Below are 12,932 nucleotides of genomic sequence, written 5' to 3'. Positions count from 1 at the left end.
TGGGCTAAAATAGCTGGGGATAAAGGAAGGGGTAAATTGGTTGGCTTCTGGTTTGTCTCTCAGGTTCGTTATCTGCCTGGTATGTCACTTTGTGTATTCCGTCTCCCTATCTTTGTGTTTCATCATGGGTTCTCTGGTCTGTCCATGCTATTGTATCGGTTATATTAATGAATTATTTTTGTTCAGTTTATGCTGTAAGGTTCATGTCTTATGTTTTCATATAGCTCTCTTTCTGGCCATTAGATTCAACAAAGCTATTGCTAAAAGACCATTAATGGCAGGTTCAAAATGCTACCCTTGTAGTTTTAGTGTGTGCTGCTGTTTATCATGTCCCACTCCATGTTTTTGTGTCTATGTCTTACTTTTGATTTGGAAGTGCGAATAAAAATATAAATGATTAATGACTTAGAGGTTGAAAAATCTCCAGATGGGGAGGAGTAAATAGCTTTGGGTAAAAAAGAGAAGGCCACATGTTATGTTGTGCAAATTATCATGGAATTATCTATGATACCTGGGAACTTTCTAGGAGGCCACTTGGGAAGTCCCAAATCACCTTGAAAGTAAATGAGCTGGTGGGACCCGGTATGGACTACCACTGCTCCCTAACCCAGTGATTAAACTGAAATGTGTTCCATTGCATGTCTGTGATCATTCATGTAACCCTGATAATGTGATATGTTAAATATATGTATGACAATTTATCTGGTGACAGATCCACATTCATATTTTTTACTTATTATAAGCAATGTGATATGTATGACAGAACTGTTTAGTAGAGTTACCTCTGTTGCTGAAATGTCAGACCTGCAGAAGCAGTGATTGCAAAGCAACATAATGGGCAGTATAGCAGGTAGCCATGGAGATGTTCTAATTATTTACTTATCCCTCATATTGGTCGTTCTCAGTGTGCACAGTAATTCTAGCCTCACTAAGACCTTTCTCATCACTCCCTGTATTCTTATTGGATGGTCCCTTCATTAGTAGCCAAAGTTTGTCGTTGTACCAATCCAATGTAAGGAGCTCATATTCTGTTCATAGACTTTGTGCTGGCGACTGATGTCGAGCGCTGGGATATGAACAGAGCTCGCACTCCTGGCACGGGAATCAGGAAAACAGAGGGATAAAGGTAAGAGATGAGAAGATAGGGAATGGATGACAGTGAGGAAGAGAGATGATGAGAAGGGGGAGATAATGATATGAGAAATAAGAGACCTAAGGAGAAAGAAGAGAGAGAAAGAAAAGGGGAAGAGATAATGAGAAAGGGGAGAGAGTGTGAAGCTAAAAAGTGTTTGTATGTTGTGGCTGCAAGGGCAAGTGTAATCCAGGATGTTTGTCTGTCAGGGCAAGCCTGAATGCCTATGTATGTGTGCCTGTTATTGTGTGTGTAAGTATGTCATTGCACATGTGTATTAGTATGTTAATTTGTTAAAGTATGTTTATGTGTGCACTACTAGGTGTAAGTATGTTAGTGTGTAAGTATGTCATTGTTAGTGTGTGTAAGTATGTTACTATGTATATAGGTTGAACTTGGGGGCCCCCACCATAAGTCTCGCAGTGGGGGTATTTTTTTCCACCACAGGGAAACCCCTTTAAGTGGAGGAACAACTGGTTTGCAAATCTGGTTTGCATATACTAAATGCTTTCATCAAAAAGAACTGGCCTTTAAAACTTGGATCTGCAGGTTTGTCACTCCCTCATAATTGTTCAAAATGCATAAGGAGCCCATATACATATATTGGGGTCCATTATATTTTATTACTCTCTACACTCTAATACAGAAAATGATGTGTCATTATTTGCTACTCACTGATTATGAAAAGCCATCCGCAGTCCCTATAATGTTCATCAGTCTAAATAAGGTGCTATAGTTATGGATAATTTGTTTAAGTATTGTTGGGTACAGATATTCACCATGGTTGGTCTGACACAGTCCTCTGTTCTGTGGTTCAGTCAGAGACATCTACAATTGTAAGTGTCAGTTTCCAGCTATCTGCCAGTTGATGTCTCAGTCAGTCATCCCAGAAAGTGGGAAGTACTCCTGTGCCAAACAGGGATTGGAGACTTAATGCGTCACTACACAAAGAATGTGTGTATAGCATTTGTGTATGGTGTCAGCATGAGTGAATATGTCAGCATGTGGTGTAAGGGCGGAGTCTACAGTTAGTGTCTCCTGGGAGGGGATATGGAGAGTGTATGTATAACTGTAAGTGAATGGCGTTAGAGTAAGTGTGTTAGAGTGAGTGAGTGTTGGAGTAACTGAGGCCACCAACCTATGGGAGGGGAGCATAGTTCACTGCCCCCCTTCCAGATGCATAGGACATTCCAGAGACACCTGGGTTTATCCATGATACAAGTGGCACCATTTTAATAGAGAAGCCACAAGCACGAAATTGAATTTATAAATAATTGGCCAAATGTATATGGGGCCCAGGAAATTATTCTAATGCTTTTATTTTTACATGCAAAATTGTAAAAAATGCTCCTGAGAAAAGGAATTTCAGATACCTTTCCCCATGGTATACATATAAGGTAGGTTTCAAATACATATAAATTGCTTACTTTAGAGAGTAAACTTGATCCCATTGCTTTATTTAGCATATAGAACTGTGAAATTCAGGATTTTGGAAAAGTGACAAATTTGCTTTAAGCACACCTAAAAAACCATGTCCTTTTACAACCTCTACAGTATTAGTAGGTGGTAACTTCACTAATCATATGCTAATATTTGTTGGATTACAACATCAGTAACAATAAAAATATACCAGAAAGATGTAAGTAACTCTAAAAAATAGTACTCATGTTAGTTTTTTCTACTAGAAGTTAATATAATTATTAACTATAACTTAGTTAAGTTTAATCAGGCAACATACCTTGCTATAACTTGAATCGGAAAAATTTATATACTTGTGTTAGCCCAACAAAAAATGGAGTCTCTAGTTGAAGCGAATACCTTTTATTGAGCCGAGTTACATACATGTTGGGGCCCTACAAGGGGACTCCCATAGTCTTCATAAGATATTTTCTTACTTCCCATAGTCTTCATAAGATATTTTCCTGTGTCATACCATAAAGATTCCAAATTCGAGTGATCAGTAATAGTGAAGCAGAAGTATGATGGAAGACAAAGAAGAATCTTTTATGATAAACACATCTGTGCTGTCAGCCATAAATCTTGAAATATATTGTGACAAAAGCTATATGTACAGGTTGATACACAAGAACTGTAAACCTGCACCTCAACATAAATATTGTTAGCATGACATTTTCGTCCATGATGTATATTGTGGTGTATTGACTTGTATTGTATTTGACACATTGGATCTTTGCATGCACACAAAATACTCTCTTTTTAAAACCTATGAAGATTAATATATCTTACTATATTTTGATGGCATGTCCCATCTGAAGCCACAGAAAGATGATTTTTGTTTCTTTTAAAAGTACGGTTCCCTGGTGGCTTGGTGTCCTTGCTACAAGAAGTTTGGCCACAATAATGCACCATTCCACCAGATTCACAGCTTCCGTTTAGCTAATGCAAAGTACTTGGGAAGAGGGTTGCAATGAAGGTCAGAACTAAAAAGGCCTTGAGCAGTGTGAACAGTATTAAAGTGGATCTATCACATTTCCCGAAGCTTACATTTTACAGTTCTCAACACTAAATAAACCAACGTGGTTACAGAATAAAAATAAGATATATACATTACCGCTCAAACATTTAGGGTCACTTAGAAATGTTCTTGATTTTGAAACAAAAGCAAATTCTGTCCATTAAAATAACATCAAATGTATCATTATTACAGTGTAGATATTGTTAACTGCTGACTTTTCATTAAATATCATCATTGACATACAGAGGCCCCTTATCAGCAACCATCCAATGGCACGTTACGTTCACTAAATCAAGTTTACGTTTAAACATTTGAAACAGTGTGTGTGCATATATATTTTTTTTTTTTTGGGTTCCTTTTTGGCTCATTTGTTTTTAGGCAGCGTTCCCTGCCCATTCGGTTTGGCCAAAAATCTGAGACATTTTTAATTTGGGAACGTAATTTGCCCACATTCCCTCTCATTCACTCTCTCACACTCTCATTCTTGTTTACTCTCTCTCACACACTCTCTAAATGTTTCCCTACCCTCTCTGCCAACCACTTCCGCCAACCACTTCAGCAACTTCAATCTGCCCCAGTTGGCGGATCAGGGAGGACGTCAACGCAGCACCGCCATTTTGAAAAGGAAGAAGATAGCAGAAGAAAATGCAGAAGAAGATGCGGGAGCCAAAGTGGTCATATATAAAGATTGAAGATAGAAGAGAGAAGAAACGGGAGAAGATAGCAGAAGAAGATGCGGAAGAACATGTGGCAGTATATGTATCTAATTATTAGTATTTATTGTTTTATATAGCGCCATCAAATTATATAACATAACAATTTGACTTACAAAAACAACAGGTGAGGAGGGCTCTGCTCAAATGAGCTTACAACATATATATATATATATATGCTCACACATTTAGAGAGAGATACCATATTTCACCATGCATAAGACGCACCTTTTTTCGAAAACTTTGGGGTCTAAAAACTAGGTGCGTCTTATACAGGGGTTGTAGATTGCAGTAACCACTTCCCAGTCCGTCCCTGCAGTCACACTGACGAGTGGCCCCGCCCCTTTCTGCTTAACAGTCCCACCCTGCAGTCACACTGATTGGCCCTGTCCCCTTCCTTATAGCCTCCAGATGCCTCAGCAACTCATCTAACAATAAGTAAAAAATTTATATTTGGGCTGCTGACAGTTAGGGGAGGTGGGGGTTAATTTAGGGGCAGTTATGGTTGATGGGGTGTTTAGGGTTAATTTAGGGGCAGTTATGGTTAATGGGGTTTTTAGGGTTAATTTAGGGACAGTTATGGTCAGTGGGGTGTTTAGGGTTAATTTAGGGGCAGTTATGGTTAATGGGGTCTTAAGGGTTAATTTAGGGGCAGTTTTGGTCAGTGGGGTGTTTAGGGTTAAATTAGGGGCAGTTATGGTTAATGGGGTCTTTAGGGTTAATTTAGGGGCAGTTATGGTTAATGGGGCCTTTAGGGTTCATTTAGGGGCAGTTAATGGATGGGAGTAATGAGGATGATGAGTATGAATTTTATGATGAATAAAACTTAAGTTCAATAACTATGTAATACATTTTATTTCAAATTTCGGGCCCCAAAATTAAGGTGCGTCTTATACGTAGTTCATGTATTAAAAATACCATACGATTAGTTTGTGACTGTGAAAGTTCCCCAACGTATACGACAGAATCATTGTGATGCATCTCTTCTCATCCGACCTGCCCCTTTTTACCTCAGCAGAGCTGTCGTGGGAACTCTACAGGGGAGCCCTCTGCTGTGCTGTACAGTTGAAGTCATCTCTGATATAATAGGGGTTCAACTGTGCCTATCAAAATCCCTTGGGTCACAAAAGAGGATCTCTAGACAATGTGCAGTGTAAAAAGTAAAAGAAAAAGTACTGCTGCATAATGTGTGCATCAGTGGTATGAGGAGGTATTAAACTAAACAGAAGTGAGAAGTAAGAAAAAAGTTAGAGAGAGAGAGAGAAGAAGAAATACATAGTGGGGGAAGTGAAAGGGAGAGAAAGAGAAAGAAAGGAGGAAAGATAGAGTCAAAGAAAGGATGGGAGAAAAATAAGAGAGAAGAAAGAGAAGCAGAAAAAAGGGAATGAAAAGAGAAACAGGAAGGAAGATGAATGAGAAGTAAAGAGGGATAGAGAGAGGAGAGACAGAAAGAAGAAGATAGAGGGAAAAAGGGGTAAGGGAAAGATAGAAGAAAAGGAAAATGAAAGAAGAAAGAGGCAGAGATTAAAGAAAAAAAGGTAAAGCGATAAGAAAGAAGCAACGGAGAGAAAGGAAGAAAGAAAAAGGGAGAGAGACCAAGAAAGAAAAAAAAGAGAAAACAAAACTGCTAATAAAAACGCAGTAAATTACATTTTAAAATGTAACCCTTTCAACACTGGTACAAATATAAGCCCTTAACTCCCCAGGATATACTATTATGTACTAATCGGCCCATGGTGCTAAGGTTTTGGCTCCCCTTGAGAGATTTCCTCACAGTACAAGCAAAACCAAGTTATCTAACGACAGCCTGAAGTTTCCTTTGTCAGCAGGAGCCAGCATCGCTGACAGATAAAGTGTTATGGCGCAAGGTACGTCTATTCTCTGCCAGCAGTGTCAGTGCTGACACACTGAAAAATGTTCAAGAGTCCCCAGGGGGTCTACACAGACCCTGCTTGAATTTCTAAAAATTCTCTCTTCTGGTCGATTAGATATAGCGCAATAAGCAATGCAGGACTTTGGATTATTTGCAGACCCCATTGATGTCACCAAAATTAAGAAAAACAGCTATAACAGTAATACAAACTAGCTAAATATGTAAGGGAGCATGTCGGCCCTTTGAAACCTAAAACCATACACATGTGGGGCATTACTGCACTTAGGGTATGTTTTTCAGCAATGGCATGTATCCTGTGGGAGGAAAATGTAAAATAGCAAACATTTTGTGGGTATATATATATATATATATATATATATTGTATATATAATCAATGGTATCCAATGTAAGCCTTATATGTCCCTGACATTGTAATACAATGTAATATAATTTGTGTGTTTACTAAAGTTGAAAAGGGGAAATCAAGATTCATGGAATCATGCATTTTCAACCACTGTAGGTTGAACAATGAAGAAGAATCTGGACACATATGAACAGAGTCCTCGATTTGTTTCAACAAAAGCCAAGATTATCATTTACATTATATATATATATATATAATGTAAATGATATATATATATACGTGTTTGTTTAGAGCCAAGAAAAACACAAAACAAGCATGCTACCGAAAACTGCATTGAGCCTATATTCACAGCAAACACTTCATATCCTTTCAGTTGTCAAAGATTTTTTAACCCATTCAGTATACTACAAAGAATTGGCATTGCATTAAATTTTGCCTTAAAGCGTTAGCATAGGGATGAGCAACATATTGTCCTCTGATTACTGCTGAACTGCCAATCACATCAGGATCAGTCAGCCAGCTTGGCAGCTGCATTTCTGCAAAATCTGGAGGTCCACCTGCTGAATCAGACATCAGATTTAAAAAGCCAACACGCTCAAAACAAAGCAAAGGAATGAGCCTCAGAACACACATGGACACTCCAGGGGATTCTCGGGAGCACATGCATGAATGCACTGGAAGAGCCTCAGTACATGCAAGGAATGTTCAAAGCCAGCACGCATGAACTCACAAGGCGGGTCTTGGAACACATATCTATGCACAGGGAGAACGCACAGACACAAACGAATTAATATGGAATAACAATGAATTGCAGCTTCTCTGCTAATTCCAGTGAAGTAAATGAACCTTTCTAAACCCCCAGAGTTTCTGCATCTTCGTAAGGCATAATTACATTAAAAATGTTTTGACTCATTTATTAAAAGGACCTAGAATGACATGATCATTAACACCTTGCTATAATTATTAAGGCACTTCCACATCTTTGGAAATACAGAACATTATACATAAACTGCTTGGATAAAGGCATATTTAATTTTATATATGGGAATAGTTAACCCCTTAAGGACAATGGGCGGTCCCTAAACCCATTGAAAACAATGCATTTTGAGCCCGTACATTTACGGGCTTTGTCATTAAGGGGTTAATATGGCTTTTTGACATGTAAATATATATATACAAAACATACAAGTATATATATATACACCGGTATATATATATATATATCTATATATATATATACAAAACAGAGAAAAGCATTTCCATTGAGAACCAATGGATCAATGGCTGCAGAATCCAGGGGCAAAGTAATGCCAGCAATTGTACTGACATGTATTAGGAAGAGTATCCCAACACACAGCACTATGAAATCTGCTGGCACTATATAAAAAATGTAATGTAACGCCTGTCCAATGGTGATTCTACCAGATCAAGCTTCATCAATATTCCCTGACATTGAGAAGACAAAAAAAAATGTTAGAAAGAAAAGTCTATAGGTTGGATTTATACTTCCATTTACATTTGGGATGGTATATGCATTTCCAACATGCCATAAAATATAAATAATTTTCAGAATAATATTATACAGAGCTAAACAGGAGTTGTGCTAGGATTTAAGGTCACCTCACTGATTGAGTTATGCATGATGCAGGGCCCGCTCAGCCCTTCTTGTAACAGATATTTGCCACAGGAAGTCCTTCAAAATGTATAACTGAGTCAATGAGTTGAAACTGTCCTCCTTTGGTGAATAAACCCAACAAAACACTAAGAAACAAAAGACAAAAGAACATGAAATTTAGTAACATAGGGATACATTTCTGCATGAGTCATAGCCATATATTTATAGGAATCAGTGAAGCAACCTGCATTATACAGGGCCAGGCAAACCCCTTATTGCATTTAGAGACACCAACTCTCCTTCAAACTCACTTGAAGACTCTGACTTTAGTGGACTTAGCCCTATGCCTCAGAGCCAGTGTACTCGCTGCCTCAAAGTTAGCATTTGAAAGAGTAGCGCCTCCTTTCATATGGACTGCCTCCAGATGACTTCATAGATTAGAATCTATTAATCTGTTCAGGGGGAGGGACCATGAAAACGGGCCATCTCATTACCCTCTTGACATTAAAAAGGATCAAGTATCAATACAGGCAATATTTTCCTGGTATGTACCTTTCAGCATACCAAAGCATGTTGGACAATGCTATGCTTCCAACTGCTTGGGGAAGGCCCTTTTCTATTCCAGCATGACTGTGTCCCAGTGCACAAAACATTCCAGAACTGGAATGGAGATTGTGAGCCATGTCTTCTTGTCCAACATCAGTGCATGAGCTCACAAATACCTCATAAATACTGACCTCACAAATACTCTACTGGATGAATGGGCACAAATACCCACAGAAACACTACAAAATATTTTGGAAAGCCTTCCCAGAAGAATGGAAGCTGTTATAGCTGCAAAGAGGGGACCAACTACATATTAATGTCTATGTACTTAGAATCTGATGTCATAAAAGTCCCTGTTGGTGTAATGGTCAGGTGTCCCAATAATGTTGCCCATATAGTGTATATATAGACACACACATTTGTGAGATTCCAATCAATACTGCGTCATTTTCAGTACAACAAAATGCATTGAATGTCTTTGGACCAAGAAATAAACAAAACCAGTAATTGCTTAGTTGTAGATACTTGACTTACGGGTATGTGTTTCACTTTACAATGATGTAGAGTAACAGCTTCTACACTTGCAGATCATTAGATAACATAAAATTCCTTGGATCCTGCATATCTTCACAGTCTGCTTTTTGCATAACACGCTGACAACACTTATTTCGGCGAGAGAAAAAGCCAAGAGAATGTCCTTATTTATATGCAGCCAACAAGTGCAAGGAAAAGAAAAACAATGAACAATATGCTTGCCTATTATCCATGCCTTTCAGAATTGCTATATTCAGTTCCCAGAAAAGTAACATAGCATTATCTTTTTGATAAGCAGTCATCCAGCTATAAGGGATTTTCTACACATACGCATACATGTACCAGATGTTTAGCAAAATGTTTCGTTTTAGGCAACTCTTCCCAGCCTGATTTCCTCTGGATGAATACAATATATTACAGATATCGTAACAAATTATATGGACAAACACAGCAGTTCCTTTAGTAAATTGGTTTCAGATTTTTCCAGTTACTTACGTTTAAAATAATAACAGTATCAACCCTTCTGAGCTTACAAATATGCCTTCACTTATCAAAAACCACAATGCCTTAATACCTGCCCTCATAATGTTAAACACTGCTTGATTATATATATGTGTCTATACATGTATATATATATATATATATATATATATCAAAAAATATAACATATATATATATATAAATATAATATATATAATATATATATTTACATATAATATATATATATATTTATATATATATATATATATATATAATATATATAATATATATTTACATATAATATATATATATATATATATATATTTATATATATATATAAATATAATATATATAATATATATTTACATATATATATATATATATTTATATATGTATAAATATAATATATATATATGTATATATTAAACTGAATCATTATTTAAAGATGGTAAAGGCTAGGCGCTATAATTTCTAGCATATAAAACAGGTATGGAAAGCAATGTATGATCCATGTTTTTGGCACTGAAGTGGTTACACGGCACACAACCCAGAAAAAATCAAATTAATGAATCTAAGATGAATTGGGATAGCAATGGCACTGGATATAGCTATTTAATTGCTTAAACATCACAACAAGAGATTAGCTGGATTGCATTTTGGGAGCATGGCAGCTTTATGACTCCTAAATAAAGACAGAAGCATTTATATCTCATGTGTAATCTGAAAGCTGTCCCGGGCATCATAAAATCATCAAGGAAATGGAACAGACTGTCCTGAGTTTTAATATAACATGTATTATAGAACAGAGCTTCGAAACCCCCATCCCACATTTTTGTCATCTCCTTCTTTAGACACAGGTAGATCACTAAGTGTATATATGCGCTATTTAAAGACCAACTTGAGGACCAAAGCAGGGGAACTGTACTATGTAAGGTCACCAGGCAGCACCCTATATTATTCTAGGTTATATTCACAATATTATATACGCCTTCAATATGTTTCCCTGATTAAGGGGGTAAAATCTACTCATGCTAAAATATGATTAGACAGAATTCCAATAGCCCCTAATGTAGCCTTTTTTCAACCCTTGGCTTGTTAGTCTACAGATTAAAAACTGTGAAATAGTGTATGTAATAAAATATAAAGGCACAAAATGATCATTCAAAAATATTTTTTACCGCGGGTCAATCAAATTATCGCTTCAAAAATAAGGGAGAAAAAAAGTAAGCAAAAAAGTAGAACAGGTCATATCAAGAGGTTCCTTACTGGAAGAATTTTGATAAAATAAATAAATAAATTAATTTAAATTTACTATTGACCAAGTAATCGACCTTTAATAATTCCGTTAGATACTGTTGCAATTAATTTGGCAAATGATAAAATGTAAACATAACCATTTTTGTCCCCAAACACACATTTATTATTTGTCAATCATTACTTCTAGATGAGCTCCATGACCTTGTATTCTTTGCGTTCTAGGTCATACAAGAGCATGTATGATGAGTCACTTCCAGCAAAGACTTGCAAAGACAGCACACCTAGAGAATCATCAGATATGACATGTATACATTACATCATAAGGAAATAAGTCTGAAACACATGTAGTTCTAACTTTAGCTTTTATATGGATGAATCCAATCAATAGATAGATGTAAACGATATGCAATGTGTGGTTTCACTAGCCAAGAGCACTAAAACTTGCTTTCTCGCCTTTAAGTTCTAAAGTAGCTGTTTCTAGTATGTGGCACTGCCCCAAAACAGTTAAAGTATTTGTATGTAATAGGCAAAAAGTATTTAAGTTTTAATAAGTGTTCTAATTTAGTAGCTGTCTATGCAATTTAAGGGGCTCACATTTCTAGCTCTTTTATACCCCTATTAGTACATATTTTGGTATGATGACATGATGAGGTCATAGCGATTCTCACCGGTTGTTCATTCTGACATATGCTTCTGTCCAGAATAACAATACTTTAGGGTCTTAATATGAAATGTTTGTTAGAAAACCTGTGCAAATAACCCACTGCCCTAATAAGGAGTGGACTGTATTGTTTATAACCAACAGGTATGGCAGCTCCCTGTATGTCACATAGTCCATTGTATGTAGAGAGGCAGTTTGGTTACTGTGTCTCTGTTGATCTCCCCACCCAGGGCTGCATCTATTGGCATGTGGGGCACAATGTGATAGGTGGCTGTGATTCTTTCTGATGGCTAAGGGAACAATACACGTTTCGTGGCTCCTTCTCCTGCAATGCCCTTATGTTCCAGAGGCACAGTCCACCCTGCCCTTAGCTGCTGTCACTACATTCCACGTCCGGGGATCATGAATAATACACGCAAAGCCCACGGACGTCCTCGGGGAGAGCTCTTTATTATCTATTTATAGCATTTAATTCTCCAAAGCAGTCATGTGCAACCATTACCCTAAATCCAGGAAACACACACACACTGATCTGTCTCAGAGGGGAGAGGGACACACATTGCAATGAACCACTTAACTATTTGCAGAGTTGCTGTAGGCACAGGTCCAGGCATTCTCCTTCCACCTCATCTGGAGTGATGTGATCTGCCATGGGTCGGAATGGGATCGGGTCCTCCTCCCCGAATGGTCCCCTAAACTCCCCCAGGAAAAGCTCCAGGAACCTGCGGCAGTTCTTCTCGTCGCTGGATATGCCGGACATCGCTTCTCATTCCTGGGCAAAGAAATAGAGAATGGGGAAGGTCTTCGTGCAGCACGGGCTCCGGCAACAGCAGCAGCACTGACACCGGCAGAGACTGCGAGCACCAGAGATACTGGAGAGCTCCAGGAGGCGGGATCCACGGCGGGGGCGTGGCCACACATCAGGGAGGGGCGGGAATTGAGCGCTCCTACTGACGCTTATTCTTAGCGCACACCTCCTCACCACCCTGTTTCCATAGCGACCCAGACTAATGAGTTAGACGTTGTCGATATAGAATAGCAAATTTATATCTGTATATGTTATCGCTCTGTGTTTTTGTGTTAGAGACTGACGTACGTAAGTTATTATATATTCTGTCTGATTTTATATATATAATATATATATATATATGTATATATATATATATATATATATATATATATATATATGATATACATATACAGGGGGGGATTGGAACCTTCTGGCCTAGGGGAGTAAAGCCCATCCGCGACTTGCACACACAAAAAAGCATATTTATACAC

At 37.7% G+C, this 12,932-nt stretch overlaps 1 protein-coding gene across 1 annotated transcript in view; it reads right to left on the bottom strand.

The window, feature by feature from the left end:
- The window catches only part of PPM1E (protein phosphatase, Mg2+/Mn2+ dependent 1E), an 87,295-nt gene extending 74,827 nt beyond the window's left edge, over nt 1-12,468 (bottom strand). The window contains exon 1 of the mRNA XM_053454871.1: nt 12,230-12,468. Coding sequence (XP_053310846.1) covers nt 12,230-12,411 — 182 coding nt within the window. The 5' untranslated portion in view covers nt 12,412-12,468. The remainder of the gene's footprint in view (nt 1-12,229) is intronic.
- Nucleotides 12,469-12,932: the final 464 nt, after the last annotated feature.

This window comes from Spea bombifrons, chromosome 2, assembly GCF_027358695.1.
Source record: "Spea bombifrons isolate aSpeBom1 chromosome 2, aSpeBom1.2.pri, whole genome shotgun sequence".
Taxonomy (NCBI): Eukaryota; Metazoa; Chordata; class Amphibia; order Anura; family Pelobatidae; genus Spea; species Spea bombifrons.
The sequence above is the reverse complement of the archived record's forward strand: the minus strand, read 5'-3'. Positions and strand labels throughout refer to the sequence as shown.